General features: G+C 40.4%; 2 protein-coding genes across 2 annotated transcripts in view; both read right to left on the bottom strand.

The window, feature by feature from the left end:
- LOC140945411 (uncharacterized) overlaps positions 1 to 18403 on the bottom strand; it is a 249903-nt gene that overhangs the window by 46031 nt on the left and 185469 nt on the right. The window lies entirely within an intron of this gene.
- LOC140946787 (organic cation transporter protein-like) lies at positions 546 to 18098 on the bottom strand. The gene is made up of 9 exons (XM_073395897.1): positions 17720 to 18098; positions 13332 to 13478; positions 10116 to 10396; positions 8378 to 8623; positions 7157 to 7291; positions 6140 to 6225; positions 2198 to 2306; positions 1422 to 1494; positions 546 to 1128 (listed from the first exon to the last, which is right to left on the bottom strand). The coding sequence occupies exons 1-9, from the start codon at positions 18032 to 18034 to the stop codon at positions 877 to 879; spliced, it is 1644 nt and encodes a 547-aa protein (XP_073251998.1). The 5' UTR covers positions 18035 to 18098; the 3' UTR covers positions 546 to 876.

Genomic DNA, 18403 nt, shown 5'->3' with positions numbered 1-18403 from the left:
AGTAATGTGCAGAGATGTCCGGAAACTTCTGCGAAAAACGCGCGGAGTATTGGTCTGTTTTCGCGATCTCCATAATATAGTTAGCAAGAAAATTAAGTATGGAGAAGGGCATAGTATAGTAAAGCTAATTCTGGCCCTTTAACAAGATTGAATTTTATTCTATTATAGCTTTGTTATTCATTAAAACATACACAAAACTTCGTACAAAAGAGGGTTCATCCTCGTTGTAACAACCTGTTACGCTCACGGGTAACGTAAAACAAAGAAGACAAAGAAGTCAACACAATAGAACCTGGAAAAACAAAAGTTGCGAAACAAAGAAAAAGTTCACAGATTCTTACACCGAGGTAAAACCCAAAATCATAGCTGACCGCTAACCGAAGTATATTATTCGAGTGTACTTGCGACAAAAACCCACAGTCTGACAGTTTGAGGATTCCAGGATACACAGCCAGATAGTTAGTTATGGTACCTCCATGTGATTTATTTTTAAACAATTGAAAAAATGACTTCTAAGAAAATCCTTCTTCACTAATACTTTCATATGGTACTATTTATTTAATTTTTAGTTCACTTTTAAGTCAGTGGATCATCGCCCAGAATGCCGTGACACATACAGGACCTTCTTACGGTCCAGAGCCCCAAATTTGAAAAGCTTTCTTCTGACAAAGGAGCCAAAATACTAAGAAAATGGGGAGAAATGGCGAAACAAGGAGTACGTTTTACTCCATTACGAAAAGGCTAAGTGCTTTTATTAGCGGTTAGGTTCACCCTGGCCTTTTCAGAAGAGGTATCGAGGAATCAGTTAAGATTATTTTCATTTCGAGACTACTCAGTTCACATTACTGTAAGTGGGATCCATGGTGAAAAATATCTTTAAGTTAACACTAAGGATTGGTTGGCCTCTTCTTTATCCGACATTTCCATGATTATTTCTTCCTTCGCGGACCTATGGCTTCTGCAACAATATATCTTGTAGTCCTCGTCCCACGCCTCCACCTGTTCTACTGTCTGGGCCAGGGGGCTGTGAAGTGTCTCCGGAAGCCAAAGCGCCAAAATACCCGCAAGAATCCCAAAAATTCCAAAAATGACCAGCGGTAGAGTTTTGCTCACGTTTGGAAGGTCAGCCTTGAACGAAAAACAATTGCGAATTATCGCTAAATGAATAAGCCTTCCCTGTTTGAAAAAAGAAACACTGCCTGTCGATGCAGGATACGTTAAACTGTAGCTTAAGTCTCCCCCTCTACTTATATCCCCCCCCCCCAGTCATAGGCCCATCCATCTGAAAAAAAAAACATCCTACTACGAGCCCCCCTCTCGCCCTCATGGCCTCTGAGTCAATAGCCCATTCGGCCTTCGGCCTCATGGGCTACTGACTCAGAGCCCATTCGGGCTCGAGGAATAATGTTAAATATACAAACCAATAAAACGATGAATGGCGTTATCATACTGCCAACACGAGCCATCATTGAAACCACACCTATGCCAGTATTCCTACAATAAAGGAAAAGTGCCATTTATATTAATAAAACCCGCTTATCAATAATATCACGACTCAACTGCTGTTTTAAAATTTAGAAAACAAAACCATTTTTTGTCTTTTAAACAACCCTCACTGACAAAACTTTCCATAAGCTGTGTTTTGTTACAAATAAAATTGAAACAGCGTGCAATTCTCGCACAAAGATTTTTATGGCTATTTTTTTAAATTCTGTGTCATCATTTGAAAATATTTTGTTTACATTTGGTTGCGCTATTATCCAGAATCAACGTTTAATTTGTTGGAAAAGAACGTAAACAAAAGAACGTTTCTACAAAAGGATAAGGTTCAGCTCCCACGGGATTGACTTGGAACAACAACATGGCCGCCGTTTGTTGTTGTTTTGGAACACCAATATGGCGGACGTGGCGTCATGCAAAAACGTTGGTAGGCGTGATATGACGTCACGAAAAAACGTGAGAAAGCTAACTAGGCCATAAGATTTTCCTATCACTTTTAAAGTTTATTGAAATTTCATTTACTTGTAAAGGAATGTTGTAAATCTGAGGTTATGTCTACACCAAAGAAGGTAAGGTTTTTGTGTCATTGCAAGAGCTATCAGTTGTAGCTATCGGTCAAATAACACCTACATTTTTTATTTCATGAAGTGCAGATAATAGCCTGTTATAATGCAACAAAGTTGGATGGTTTACTTGCCTGATGACTGTCGGGTATAATTCTGCAGTGAAAACATAAATCCCCAAGAACGTGGCGAAGATGCAAGCTTTGCCAATGACAGCCAGAATCGTAACAATGAACTGTAATTCTTAGAAACCATAAGAAAACGTAATATGTTAATTCATTGAGTGACTGACTCAGTTCATCAATATACAGGTAGGGGGGAGGGGAACTAAGAGGGTCAGTACAAACATAAGGAAATTTCCAGAAGCCATCCTGATACATGCCAGCCGTGAAGTTAGCCGATCTAGGGCCTGTTTACATGGAGGTGGGGGACCCCAGGTAGGTGAGGTAACACGCTTAAGTGGGCTAACCCGCCTGTACATATTATCTCTTATATGGTCACCCCACCTATCATGTAAACGTGATAAAATTAAAATGAGAGATTATATGGACAGGCGGGTTACCCCACCTAAGCAGGTTACCTCACCCACGTGGGGTCCCCCACCTCCATGTAAACAGGCCCTTATTCATCGAAATATTCCACCTAAAGAACAGCTTCCATTTTGCAAAGTAAATAGCCGACTTTCAAAGCAAATTCGATAATACTTGTAGAAACCGTAACGAAGAGATTTCTGTTTCAAATCATTCTACTGATCCCTCCTCTACAAAGCCCATATGCTGGTAGTTAGCAAGAGGAATTAAAAAGCGCGTAAAACAGAAAAACGTACGCGCTGGTGGTCGCTTTTTTAAAATTTGTTATCGCACACACACCATTAATTCTCTTACAAATTTTTTTGAACTTTACTGCCGGCGCCAATGAAAAATTCCCCGATATGTCGCTGCATTCTGGTTGATGTAGCCCTGTTGGCTTCACACGTGAGGTAATTGCTTGCTTTGTGTCAATTACGATGTTTTTTATTGATGGAAATCTTTACAAACTTCCAGTTTGTGCAATCGGACCATACTTAATGACTGTCCAGAGAGAGAAGACAAGGTTTTGCTGTAAAGAGGTGCGCAACCCACGACGGCACGCCAACAATTAGGGTCAAAACTAGTCACAGCTTTTTTAGACTAACCTCTTCCACGTTAATGACCTTAGCTGACCTTCGGCACGCCGCTTTCTAGGAAGTGATATGAATTATCTGGAAAAGGAACAAGCTGCAACCGCAGCCGGCCCCCTCCTTTTTTAAACAATGAGGATTCGCTTAAAAAAGCAGGAGAACTAAAATCGGGGATTGGTTTAGTGGTGCCTTTGGTTATATTACATTTAATAGCGGAGCTACACACGCGTGCGAAGCGCGCGCGTGGGCGGAGCCCCATTGCTAAGTAAATCTACCCATCCCAGAAAATTTGGTAATCACGTGACCGTACACCGACCGCCTGTCGTCCGTCCGCACCACAGGAAAACCAATGTTTACTCTCACACTTTTAGCTAGTTTGGGAGCCCAAGAGAAAACTAATTGCACAGGTTGCACATCAATGTTGTGATCAATTGACAGTTATCAAAACAGGGCATCCGCTGACAAGTATCACCTGACCGTACCGCGGGCTCAAGTGTCGACCCATCGAGGTCGAGTATTTTTTAAAGTTATCCGCTGACAAATTACCAGTTTCAAATGATCGCAGGCTCAAGTTTATTTTTTCCAAGGATTCATATCAAATATGTTGTGTTTATGTCACTATGGCCCCGCACTATTAGGATTTTGATTTCAAACTGACCTCGGAAGCGAAAATTCATCCAGTTTTTTTAAAAGTACAGGCGGGGAAGGCCTTATCTTTCCATGGTCACGCGTTGGTCACGCTCTACGTCCAATTTTTATACTCTGATTGGTCAAAATTTGACAGGTGAGTTTATGCGGAAAAATTATGCAGCATCTTGAAAGTAGTTTACTTTGACAGCTGAAGCTGACAGAGTTTTGTGTCAACTTGTGATGTTTTTAACTGTCTTTTTCCTCTGGAGGTACAAAATGAAATACAGCTGCTATCAAGAGTCTTCTGTTATTCATGGCTGGTATGTTTACTGGTTTTTGGTTGAGAAATGCGTCGCTTGTCAAAATTCGGTAATTCGATTTCGGATGGCATCGTTTTCGTTTTTCACCGTGCTTAATGCGTAAGAGGGTTAAAAGTCTCAAGCAACTGTGGCCTCCCTTGATAGCTTTCAGGAACTGAATCTCGAATGGTAAGCCTAAGTAATTATTTTATTTGATGTTTGTGTTTCATGAAGTCTTGCACAGTTCACGCTGATAGTTTATCCGGCAAGTTTATGCACGTTTGCAGGATTTGAGTCAATGATCTGACCTAGTATCAGGTTTGATATAAGCTTACAGAACTTTAAAAAGCCTTCAGATATATTTGCTCACCACAAATAGAAAGAAAACGTTCCGAAGGATATTTAGTTATAAATTTGGCTGGAGAAAGAAAACTTTGAGCGATTTTCTTGCTTCGAGGAGTTCACCTTCGAAAACAGTAAACACCACGCTGGGAAGCCGGCTAAAACATAAACTTAAGCTTTACGCTTAAAGACTCAGGATTTTTAGAGACACTTTAATACTTTTCTTCGTGAATGAAAATTGTTGTCTCTGTAAATGTTTCACCGAATTATACCTCTTTTTTTTATTTTTAGTAGTCTCTCTTGCAACTTTAATCGCTTGTCACTCTTGTCCGTGCCGTTTGTTTTCATCGTTCATGACCATCGCTCGCAGGAGTACTCAAAAATGTCGCGCGTATCAAACGCTTTATAAGATTACACATCGTTATAACTGAAACCATAAAATAACAAAAATAATAATAATAAATTCGCTATTATGTTGAAGCGTAACTCTGTTAAAGTTCATTCAAACACTCGACCACACTGACAGCTCGCACTAATAGAAACGAGAACCAGCTGGCCGTATGGGTGATTTTGGAAATTTTCTGAAATTTTTGAATGGTTTGGCTCGTCCTGAATATTGACTGAGTGCAATTTGTTTTGAAAAATTGTGAAATACCGCATTCTGTCCGAGCTCTGTATGATAAATAGTACTGCTTCACCTCAAATGTGGTGTATAAAAATTATAAAAGGTTGGTTTAAACACCCCCAGATTTGTTGGCAAGAATTTGTAAAGTAAACCTGTCGAAGGCAAAAAAATTTGGCGTGATTTGTTTTCCAAGAATTTGTTTTCGACGCCTAATCTACTGTGATCCTGAATGTGATCGAAGATGTTTGCTATTTTTTGGGTGTACATATAAGGTTATCAATTTGATGTAAGATGTTTCACTCTAAAATAACTTAGCCTTTCCCTCAAAAGTCACATGAATGTGCCCTTAAGTTAAATGATTTGTGGATTAAAAGTTTATTGTTTGATTTAAATTATAAATTTGGAGCTTCGCTTTTAGCCCTGGCTAAATCTATATATTATATTATCCCAAAAAGTTGGTCTGAAAAAGGCAGAAAAGCATGGCAAAGCTATAATACCTTTGACGTGCGTTTTAAGTACTTTTGCACAACTCCCGGGGGGGGGGGGTACTCGACCAATATTTGGGTATGGGTGAGCCGCTGAGGGTTTGAAACCCTGACCCTGTTTAGGAAGACATCCTCAATTTTAATACCCTGTTTAGGACAACTCCCTCAATTTTATTACTAGAACAGACTTGAGCGAAATTATCTACCCTGTTTAGGACAGACTCGTGCGAAATTATATCACCTGTTTAGGACAGAGAAGACGAAAACCATGCCCTGTCCAGCGGCACACCTCCGTATAGGCGATATAAAGGAGTACCCCCCCTCCCCCCGGGGGTACAACTCTAAGCCAACTCAACGTTTTGATATACATTTAACGAGGAAAACAACCTTTGACGTATTAGGGCAAAATTGGCCTCTACCTCGTGACAGCAAATGCAAGGGCTAGCGGTATGGGCGATATTTCGTGCGTCAACTGACTGAATTTAGTTTTCGCTGAATCCGGAAGTGAGACGGCGCGTGCGCAGGCCTTTATTTACCTTCATGCGATGGAACGGCTGATACTAGCGTTCCTGCCAGTCCTCCAAAGATCATGAAGGAAGCGTATGGTATACGGCGACCATATCTAGAGAAAAAAAAACAGTAAACTGAGTTATTGTTCGCATTCATCTCGCCGTTCACTGAGTAAACACATACTGGCGAACACTGCAACCAGTGAACACTCAAAGTAATAACAAATGTGCCAAGTAAAAACGTGAGAAGAACGGATAATGGATGAGGCTGGTTCCAAGGGTGATAAAAATAAGCGTACCATCGGTTAAGTCTAATTCAGATGAGCCCGGCATTTTTTTCATTGACAGGAACTTACAAGGAAGGTTGACTTACAGGTCAGAAAATAATATTGTCGTGTGAAACGTAAATTACTATAGGTTATTTTAAGTGCCATTGATAAATTCTTATTAACAATTAAGCAAACATTGTAAGTTATTAAGGAAACCAAGAACAACATTGGGAAACCTTAACAGCCTGAAATTACTTTGAAAGTGATCACATTCGCTGTAGTAAAAAAAGATGTATGTTCCCTTAACAACCCTGGCGATATGAACAGTTTCTATCATCATTGTAATGGAGGTTTTAACCTTAAATGCTCCAGTTAGCGTTCTCTTTCCCCATAGAAGCTATTATGATTTAGTGACTCCTTAAATGCACGTCCCCCAACCCTCCCCCTGGAAAATAAAATCACCAAATATATGGTAAAAAACTAGAGCACTAGTAGGAGGAAGAAGAACTTTCGAAGGGACATTAACACACATATTTGTGTTTTCCCTTACAGATAATAACTTCTAGTTTACTGTTTCAGTTTATATCTACTAGAAATCAAGTCCATACCATTTTAAGAAATTTGAAAAACCAACCATAACCGCTACCCTTCAATTATAGAGCAGCACCCCTTCTCGACTCATAACAAGCACCCCGGGCATAAATTCGAGTATTTACGGCATATTCACCCCAGAATTATTGATCGATTGTTGGTTTGAATATAAAATCAGCCCCACCGTTTTAGTAAAAACCAGAGTAGCAATGCTCCAGGAATTTCCACAATGCTCAAGAAAAAGAAATTGAGGTACATGTCGCCTGCTAAGTTTCCCACATTTAAGCTTATTCCAAAGTACACCAATCCATTCGCAAACCTGCAAGAAGAAAGCAATATGAATAGTTGCGTTTAGTTGTGGATATTTCTTCAGATCTGCTCTACGATGCGCGACCTGTATTCGACTTTAAGAGTGGGTGGAAGGGTGAAAATCAAATAACCTAATAACCTAAAAACCGCAGTATTAAACGAGGGCGGTTTCAGGTTTACTATCTATCCAACGCGCAATTGCTAACCAGTAGCCAGGTACAATTACGTAATGTTTGACATGGAAAGATTGGGCCTTTTGATTTGTTCGCTGAATTGCCTATATGCTTAGAGATTCAATTCTACGGACTCACCCCGGGGGATACTCCCTTTTGGTAAAATCCAGCTAGTGGTCTATTGTCAATGCTGCGTTCTGATTGGTTGAGCTACTAGGTTGTAGCCCACCAGTAGCGAAAAGCGACGGCTTTGAAAACCAAAACAATGGCGGCTGAATCGTGTTTTGCTAACTAATGTTGTTTTGTCTCGATATTTTTGACCATCTAGTTGGATTTTACTAAAACAATTCTTCCTCTCGCCCGCATGGGCTCTGAGTGAATATCCCAATAGCCCATTCGGGCTTGACGAATTGTTGAATATAAGCCAGAAAGATACGGACCGCCCAAAAGAGTATGGTTTTTTGCGCCGCTTTCTTTTTGCGAAAGTATTTATCATTTCAATTTCAAATGAATAAGAAAGAAAGAAATACGCGAATTCGAAGTGTTGGCGTCTTAATCTAAGTTATGATGAAGTAATTTCTAAGAGGCCAAGGGCCCGTTTCTCGAAAGGCCAGGTAACTTTTCGGCTCCAAAGGCAAATTTTGAAATCAAAACCTGTTAAATAGTAGCACAGTTCCTAGCTTACAAATCGGTTAGTTTTGCCTCGCTAATTAATTGCAATTTAATGAAACTTTGATCTTGAATGCAAGCACGGCAAACATACAACAGCTTTTCGGGCCCCAAAAGTTATCGGCACGTTCCACTGGTCTGAAAACGGGTGTGAAAAATGACATTTTTTGGTCTGAAATAAGGTCAGGATTTGAAAGAGCTCCGCGGTACACCCCCACCAAGAATTGCCAGGAGTACCCCCCTGGTGGACTTACCAGTTGAATCCACAAATGACGGTTCTTTTTCTAAGCTTTGGTGTTCTGAACATGTCAAGAATTCCATAAGTTTTCCTAAACTGATTCCGATTCTTGTCTTCTTCTTTCTTAAACTCTTGTATGGCGTGATGGAGATGTTCGGAGTCTACGTTTACTCGATTTTTCCTTGCATACTTCATTAGCAGCTCATGCGCTTCGTCCAGACGATTCTTAGCGATTAACCAACGAGGGGATTCTGGAATGATCCTCGGAAATAAGTTAACAGAACATTAAGCCTGTTATTTGATGCCTCCATAAAGGAGCTGTATCACAAGTGAAATTTATCAAAATTCAAACAGTGCAATGCTTAGAGGATATATTTGTTTAACTTGAAGGAGTGATTTGTCCTTTGCAAGTAATTTCTTCGGCAACGTTAAGTTCCTTTGCAATTTAGGACGCCTAGATGGCTGCATTAACAAAATAAAACTAGTTGGTCGTGACACAGCCCCTTTAAGCTTTAAAACAAAGTTTAATCTTTTGGTACATTCATTATACTATACACTATTTCGACACTGTTTTATCTTTAACAATAACTATAACAAAATTCTCAAATCTGATTGGCTATCAACTGTCCTGATTTCAGCACTAATAGGACAGTGTTATAGGACAGTACGCGTGATGCCTGTAATCGGACAGTACCCGCCATCGCACGCGCGCGCTTAAATGGCTTTTTTTCACTGCTAGCAAAAAAACACTCGCAATTTCTTGTGTTTTAATTAAAAAAAAGCCTGAAATATAATACATTTTGTTATAGTTATGATTAATTGGTAACAGAACTTCATATCCTCCAATTCGTTTTGTAATCGTACTCGTGATTAAACAAATCGCACTCGTATGATTACAGACTGAATTGGACTCCACTCAGTTCTATTATCATTATGCTGATTTTATTCCTGGGCCTCGACAAAACAATAGGCCACTTCCGAGGTCCAAAAACCCTCACTTTCAAAATGAGGCTAGGTGCACAACCTTTCTTGTGAAAATGAGTTTTATTTGCATGAGAATGAAAAATGATTTCCATATCAAAGGCTGAGCATCTACCCTCGTTTTGAAACAGACGCACGGGGGCTATTATATTAGCCTGCGAATGCAGCTGTCTCTCCTCAAAGGAACGAGAAGAGACGGCAGTATTTCGCCGCATGTAAGGGAATCCGGATTCCAGAATGCGTGAAAAGTTTGCTAGTGGAAGCCGGAATCCTGGGCTTTGGAATCCGGAATACATCTCAAGGATTCCGGAATCCCACTAACGATTGGAATCCAGAATCCAAGTTCCACTGACAAAGACTGGAATCCAGTATCCAAGAATGTCTTGGATTTCCAGTGGGGCTATACAATCAACCTAATCGAGAGAGCCTTGGGTATACAGCTATTTCGAGAAAGGTTGTCCGAAAAAGTGCACGCAACAATCCCAAAAGGTATTGTGGGTAGTTTTGAGTTCACTGTTCTTCAAAAAAATTGGAAAGATTGGCACGAGAGGCCATGGACGTTTGTTTGTGAGTGCTAGAGGAAAGCAACAAAAACAGGTTCGACAGCTACAATCTCCGGAACAGTGTATTGAACATAACCCATGTTACCTTTCGGGATTGTCGCCGGCGCATTTTTTCCGACAACCTTTCTCGAAATAGCAGAAATCGACGAGAGACAGCTATGCAGACTGCAGGTTAGTAAAGAAAGAAGGTTTAAAGTAAAATTTCCTTACCACCAACAGAGAAGCAGTGGCAGTCCAGGTAGAGACACAGTGAGCATAAGATACCTCCAGTCTCGAATTAGATAAGCCAAAAGCGACAGCACTACAAAGCCAACACTAACAAAGATGTTGTTAACCATTCCCGCTGCTGTACGATTGTTGATCTGTGTAATCTCCATGCAGTAGACGAACCGAGAGAGAAGGCAGCCAGCTGTACCAGCTCCAGCCACGAAACGAAACAATGTGAACAAGGAAAGACAGTCTGCGACAGCGGAGACTGTGGCACCAGCACCCTGGGGTAATATTATATAGATTTAGCCAAGGTTAAAAGCGAAGCTCTCGTTGATATACTTATAATTTGCCCAAACCAAAGACAAAATTGTATAATGCTAAACGGCGACGGCAACGAGAACGGCAAAAAAAAAGGTGTAACTGGCCAAAAAAAGACATTCTTTGCACGTGTTGCACACTTTTTTGTACATTTCTTTGCCGTTGTTGTTGTAACGTGAAACTTACGAGTTCCACGTCTTATGGAGAAAACGTCGTATGTGGTCACAAAAAAATTTGTTGCTTGTATTGCTGATCGCTTTTTTTTTTCACTGCTCCCTCCTCCGGTATATCATATTGTTCTTCCAACGAAATTCGTCAACTTTGTTGATTGGGTAACATGTATTTTACATTGATATCAGTTTGGTGCGGGCGGACGGGCGTACGGTCACGTGACTACAAGTCACTATCAAATTTTCGGGTGGATAACCAAATTTTCTTACTCATGGTGCTCCGCTATAGTAGACAGTAGACACCTTTACATTCAAGGACGAGGATGACATTTGACTTTTTTCGTGCATATTCTCATAAAAATAGACACTCCCGAAATCTTCATTTCCCCTTTTTGCACAAATATTTAACATTTTATAACTTGTTTCCTTCACTATGACACTCTCGTCAAAGCCTGTAACTAGTAGGATGACGATGGTTATTGCGTTTTCCCGCCAGAATAACGCTGGTTCGCCTGCACGCAATACTTAGTAATGAGAAAACCCTTGTCCCTGTCTTGGAATCTAAAGATCCCTGACTGGGATCCTTAATTAGTTAGTCTCGGAGTTTCTCCACGCACAAAAACGACTGCAACAGAGAGGAGAAGTCGTTATGTCACGTTGCCATGGTAGCAGAATTTCTGGATGATAACAAACAGAGAGCGTCACTTAAAAAGTGATTTACACTGTTTCAAACTTCAGCGACGATCTTATTTGATTCCATTTAATTTGTAAAATGTTGACGACATTTTCTGGGGTTGAATCCGAAAGGACAGAATCTTAGATTAGAAAAATGAAGAAATCTTTTTGTTGTGTTCACCTACTCCATAAAGCGGGCGCGAGAAATTAGGAAGTTTCATGTTGCAGATGTACAAAAAAACGTAATGCAAGTGCAAAGTTATTGTTTTGCTAATCTTAAACTTTTGCTTTTTTTCCGTTCTCGTTGCCGTTGCCGTCGTCGTTTCTTGATATTGTTGTGATCCAGAAAGTTTGTTACCAAGGTAACGTGAGGTCACACTTTTCTCTATTCACTCCAACACAAGGATGTAAACAAGAAAAATGATGCTGCCGGCTTCGATGCTTAGGGGTATAAAACAAAAGAAATGAATTATTCATCCCTGAATCTCAAAGAGATTTCGTTTCTTTTATACCCCTCAGCATTGGACTCTAGCGTTAATAGACCGTATTAACGACATGCCATCTTTGCTCATGCCCAAGGACTGATGGGATAAAAGCAACGTCACGTGGTCTCTCAGGGGGCAAACAAGTGAAAAAAATTGCCAATGGAAGAAATCGCGGTTGAGTTTGTTTATTCTAGACAACAGAAAATGAAGACCTTTTCATCTTAAAAACGATAATGTCAAAATGTGGGTGGAAGTGATCATTGTTACTTTTTTCTATGCAGTAGCGACCGTAGATGTCCTCATGTCAAACAGTAATGACGTTAATCTTGCGAAAACTCGATAGGTCCGTTTTGAATGATTATGAAATCGTCGTCTCGTTTCGATAGAATAAACAAACTCGACCGCGATTACTCGTATTGGCAATTTTATCACTGGTTTGCAACCCTGAAATACCACGTGACATAGCTGTTATGCCATCGATCGTAGAGCGCGACCAAAGATGGCGGGCATCTTGAATAAGGTCTATTCAAATAAATCCAACTGGCCTATTAGCCATTTTTCTGAAATATACGGGGATCTGGCACAATATACAATTTGAAAGAAAAATAAAATTTGCTAAAATTTGCTTCCTAACTGACGTCAGCTACTGATGTTAATGTGCCGACCAGAAGCACATTGGTTCTTGAAACAACAGATTCTATTGTTTTACTCGTTATAAGTGTGAATAACAAAAACAATATTTGTAAAAGACGTTGTATAAAATACTTTCTCCAACTTTATTTTGAAAAAGTACTTAATTTACGAGAAAAAAGCTAGAAGAACTTTTAGCAAAAATGACTGGCAACTAGAAGCTATGGGACCTATAACGAATTAGCCAAATACGGCCTTAAGGCCGGTGCAAACGGACGCAACTTTATGTTGGCAAACAACTTCCAACATTGTTGGATGTTACAGGTTACGTCCGTTTGCACGCCCTGTTGCATGTTTTTACGTGTTGTTGGGATTTGTTACGCAAAGTTTGAGACCAGTCAACCTTTTAGAATCCTATGTACAAACGGACGCAACAACTTTTAACATTGCCAGGGACCAGCAATGTTAGGAGTTGTTGCGACCGCCTTTTCATTTAGCTTTAGCTGCTAAAATGAGATCATGGTGACTGTAGGCAGAGCATTGTTAGCAGTGTTTGAAGCTAATTTTAATAACTAATAGAAACGAGCAAGTCATAGTAACCGTGATATATCTGGTTAAAAGGCTCCTGCTACGTTAGCAATACCCTGAGAAAACAGCTGACATTTCGCAACGCCACCACTGGTTTTCCCGCGAAAGAAACAAGCGCAGAAATTCCAAACTGATGACGTATCACTACCCAGACCTGGGTAGCGCTTCTGATTGGTCGCGCCGCTTAGGAAATTTGCTTCAGCCAATCAGAAGCACTAGCCAGATCTGGGTTGTGACGCGTCATCAGTATGGAATTTCAGCGCTCGTTTCTCTGACGTCATTTCGCGGGCTGTTTTCTGAAGCTACGTCAGCATCATTTATAATTCTTTCTTGCGCCCGGTTATACTTACCAGGAAAAAGATACTGAGGAAAGCCACGATCTTGCGACCAACATGATCAGACAAAGCACTGAAGGCTACCGAACCAACCAACAGCCCGCCCATGAATACGGTCTGGGTCATCGCTTTCAAGTGCTTCCTATCGCATACTAAGTCCCACTGAAAGCGAGGGGGAAATAGAAAGAAAGAAAAACACAGCAAGTTAATGTATATTTGCGTTCGACGAAGGAGAACGCTTGCTATTTGTGTACCGTACATGATGTAGTAACTGTTCCGTATGCCATGCGATTTCACGGTTTGGACACCATCTTGGACCGGCATGGCACATTTTGCCTCGATCTCAAGTGTTCAGGTTTTCTCGCCCGGGAGCTGGTGTCTATTTTGTGACCCTCGTTCGCAAATGAAACGTTGGCGATTTTTTCATAAAGGAAAATTTCCGTTCTAAGATAATCGGATATGTAGATGTCATATCAGCAATGTGTTCTGCATACTTTATTTGTTTTTATGAATTCAAGCAAGATCAGCTTAGATCGACCACATTTAATTCTATTACAAATTACATCTTTTCGCTTTTAGAAGTTATTTACAGCGTTGTATTTGCTTTTGTTTGTCACCATTTTTGAAAAATATACAAGAAGTTGAACAGTGAAACGTTGACCTTTTTATCTCACTAATTCCGGGTGCGTTGTATTTTGAAAACAGTGCTAAGTAGGTGAGTCATGTTAGCCTAGTGTCACACAACAAGGGTTTAAAGTGAAACGTTTTGGAGGAAGTGGCGGAGGTGAGAAATTTTGGTTTATAGACGAATTTTTACATACTTTCCTCACTCCTACTTCTTCAGTTAACTCAAGAAAATCCCACTTCATTATGGTACGATTCGATTCTAGCCGTCTTTAGGGCCTGTTTACACGGAGGTGGGGGACCCCAAGTAGGTGAGGTAACCCGCTTTGGTGGGTAACCCTCCTGTCCACATAATCTTTCATTTTAATTTGATCACGTTTACATGATAGAAGGTTTGACCCGCCATATGTTACTTCACCTATCTGGGGTCCCCCACCTCCATGTAAACAGGCCCTTATTTACCTTCTTTGGAGTTCCCAACAATGTTGGGAGAATTGCGCCCGTTTGCAGGTGCACTGTAGGCTAAAGTGTCTCGCATTTTTGCGTGATCGATGACCGTTTTTATTGTGGGCGTCGGAAAGCGAAATACTTAGCCTCCCTTCGCCTACTAGCTGATGATATTCTGGAAGCGAAAAGTCTTGCTTGCTTGCTTGCTTGCTTGCTTCCAGACTAATGTACTGATAACACGAGCCAACATGAGCTGCCCGGGCGGGCGCGCTTCGCCGGGAGGCGACTTTATCCCGGTACAGGGGAAACTAAGCATCATTAGCAAAATCCAACTAGCGGTCTCTTATCAATGCTGCATTCTTAATGGTTGAGCTACTACTAGGCTATATGTTACAGCCTATATACCAGTAGCGAAAGGCGCCGGCTTTGAAAACCAAAACAATAGCGGCTGAATCGCGTTTTGCTAGCTAAAGTTGTTTTGTCTCGATATTTTTGACCAACTAGTTGGATTTTACTAAAACAATTATTCCTCTCGCCCTCATGGCCTCTGAGTCAATAGTGACTTAGAGTATGGCAAGCCAAATGTAGCAATATTCAATTCGTTTAATTTTATATGTAGTTTTGTATTACGTATTCAACTATGCGTTTAATATTCAACTTATATTCGACATTCAACGCGCTATTCAAAATTCAACTTTCCATTCAACATTCATCTATTCATTTTATATTCAATTCTTCATTCACCCATGCAATTATCTATTCAACAATTTCAACTAGTAATTCAAAATTTAACTTTAATTTTTAAAACATTCAACTATTCATTCAACTTTCAACTTTATTTCAACATTCAACTATTCGTTTCAGTTCATTAACTCTTTTGAGCTCTCACTACTTCTGGTCAGTGACGCATTTCAGTGCTTGTCAAAAAGATGGCGGCGGCGGTTAGAATGCCGGCTACGGAAATAGAAGCTTATGAAGATGACACAAGGCTCCACTTCGATGTGTTGGCGTCTGACCTTCCAAGGTTCCAGTTGGCTAAGTTCTACAAAGAACTGACCAGATCTCCCAGAGATTGTGCAGCAGCATATTGTTGTTTTCTATCAAACGGTGCGTTTGCTTCAAAAACTCCGAGACAGCGGTTAGAATGTTAACGCCTATGACAAAGAAACCTTTGGTAAGGTTTCGTGAACATGGAGCAACAAGTAGACAAGTGTACATAACGGGATATTTAAGATCCCTGGGATTGAGAGTGTAAAGAAGAAGAGTAAGGGAATGTTTAGCTCGATTGGACCCACAAAACAGGGCTTTGAGGTGGGGAATTCTTGTCTCAGAAAGGGTATCAGTACCAGGTCCCATGGCCCAATTCATTATGGCACTTGGATAGGCACCATTCTTTAATTCGCTGGAAGCTCGTCATTCATGGTTGTATCGATGAGTTCACGAGGCATATAATATATTTAACCTGTCAGAGACAGTGGTTGACCTGTTTTTGGATGCTGTCAACAGGGATGGTGAACGTTGGCCATTAAGGATCAGAGTTGATAGGGGAGTTGTTGATCATTGTCACGTACATAATCTCGCACTACGTCGTCTAGCTAACTCGTCATCAGACAGATTACTAAACAACCTAAAACCTTCTAAGCCATAATCTTAGATCGTTATTGATATAGTCCAACGAGATACTCCCAACATCTGCGCAATTCTGGCGCAAGTAAATCAGCTTAAATCATTAAGCCAGAAGGTCTTCAAGTAGTTCTGCAGATATGTCGAAAACCTGGTTTACGACTTTTAAGCCTGCGAGAAACATTCTTTTCAGGGCTGACAAAACATAACTGAACGCTGATGAGAGATTATCTAAGGTTTCTTTGTCATAAGCGTTAACATTAAATTCGAACTACTCTCTCGGAGTACGTATGCGAAGCAAACACACCATTTGATCGACAACAATATGCTGCTCCACAATCTCTGGGAGATCTGGTCAGTTCTTTGAAGAACCGAGTCAACTGAAACCTTGGAAGGTCAGACTCCAACACATCGGAATGGAGCCTTGTATCATCTTCATAAGCTTCTATTTCCGTATCCGGCATTCTAGCCGCCGCCGCCATGTTTTTAACAAGCAATGCGTCGCTTACCAGAAGTAGTGAGGGCTATGGAACGGCAAGCGTGACAAAAGTGTTAAAAACTAAAATATAGGTTGTATCACTGAGTATATGCTGCACTGTGTTGTAAATGGGTTGAAAATTGCGTATATATAGCTTACAGAGAGACAAATACAGCTTGTAAATTTGAACATATATATATATGTATCACTTGAAACTCGATATTTTGTACAGCCTGATACAGAGCCTGATACATATAGGTTGAAAAGATCGATTCGCTGGCTTTTCCGAAAATCTTCGGAACGAGACCGACGCGCGCGTCACGAACCAGCTTCGCGTAGAAAAAAGGAGACGACAGAAACCGCGCTAGAAAAGTCTCTGGCACCCAGGGTACACATTGTATTGATCTGTATTAGACAGGAGAGAGCAAATAAATGGTACCGCAATACCGTGAAGGATCTTCTTTTGCGAATACCGCTAACCAAAATGATGCAAACCCGTATACCGCAGGGCTAGATGATACCGCTATACCGCACATCAAAATCAAAAATACCGACATACCGCTTGAAACAAAAACTTAATACCGCAATACCGTGAACCCCCATGCCCCCCTCCATAGAGGGCTCAAAAGAGTTAATGAACTGAAACGAATAGTTGAATCTTGAATTAAAGTTGAATCTTGCATGAATAGTTGAATGTTTTAAAAATTATAGTTGAATGTTGAATAAGTAGTTTGAAATAAGAAATTGAAGTAAGAAATTGTTGAATAGATAATTGAATGGGTGAATGAAGAAGTGAATATAAAATAAATAGTTGAATGCTGAATGGAAAGTTGAATATTGAATAACGCGTTAGTTGAATATTAAACGCGTAGTTGAATACATAATACAAGACTACATATAAAATTAAACAAATGGAATATTGCTACATTTGGCTTGCCATAGTTTAAGATTTTATTTAGTTTAATAAACGTTCAGCGATCTTGGCAAAGCGAGCCAGCGAAACTTACGTAATCAGTGCAATTAATCCGGAGAGTCAGTCGGTGTTAAAGGTTGCTAGACGAGGACATATGAAACTGACAGATTTGTGTTAGGGTTACATGTAAATTTCTTTACGAAGTTTTTCTTCGTTCACGCGAGTCATATTTTAACTTCAGTTTCTACTACAAGCTTAAAGCTTAACAGTTTACACCTCTCGTGGAAAGAAACTGATATAAAGTAAAGTAACTCTTACCTCTGTCACGGCACTAGTCAAACGGCCGCTAAAATTGTACTCAGTGCATTTTTCACAACATGTTCCAGCCTTAAGAACTGTGCATGTGTTGTTTCCCAGTGTGTGTGAAAAAGAAACGCAGGAATACTTAGGAGTTGCGCCGTAAAACACCTGTACAAGCTGCTGCAAGCCGATGGGTACTGTCATCACACACAAAAATGAATACAGCAGAAAGTTATATCGACCGAAACCGCCGACCATGGCTAAAAGATCGTCGAATTCGTAAGACTTTTTCAGCTTAGAGATCTGCATTTTCTCCTCTTTATTGCTTGGCATGGCCACAGGGCGCAGAGCAGTTATTCAAGGGGTGGCAAGCGAAGCGAATATAGCCGATCGCACGAGTCGCCTCTGTTAACTTTAGAATCGACCATGAACTTGACCTATCAAAACGTCATGCGATATAGTCCAGTAGATGCGGTCAGAAAATTGTCGTTTCGTTCAACCCACAGGTCATTAAAGGTTTGATATCGGATTTTGGTAGAACAAGACCTCCTGATGGTTATTGCCTAATAATTTGTAAGGTCGATTTGTGGTATAGGTTAGGAGTAAACGGGGTTTTTATCTCACGCACCTTTCGGTCCAGCATGAAAACGCGGCTGGAGCCTGGATCACCATTTACTTCCTAATTCTTTGCTTAATGAAATC

The sequence above is a fragment of the Porites lutea genome, chromosome 8 (genome assembly GCF_958299795.1).
Source record: "Porites lutea chromosome 8, jaPorLute2.1, whole genome shotgun sequence".
Lineage (NCBI taxonomy): Eukaryota > Metazoa > Cnidaria > Anthozoa > Scleractinia > Poritidae > Porites > Porites lutea.
The sequence above is the reverse complement of the archived record's forward strand: the minus strand, read 5'-3'. Positions and strand labels throughout refer to the sequence as shown.

Bases quoted from the DNA above. Each gene is read 5' to 3' on its own strand.
- LOC140946787 (XM_073395897.1), bottom strand. From the start codon at position 18,034: ATGCCAAGCAATAAAGAGGAGAAAATGCAGATCTCTAAGCTGAAAAAG. The intron at 8,624-10,115 runs GTAAGGAAATTT...CTTATTTCCGAG, and splicing joins CCACTGCTTCTCTGTTGGTG to GATCATTCCAGAATCCCCTC. The intron at 7,292-8,377 runs GTAAGTCCACCA...TTCTTCTTGCAG, and splicing joins GTCATTTGTGGATTCAACTG to GTTTGCGAATGGATTGGTGT.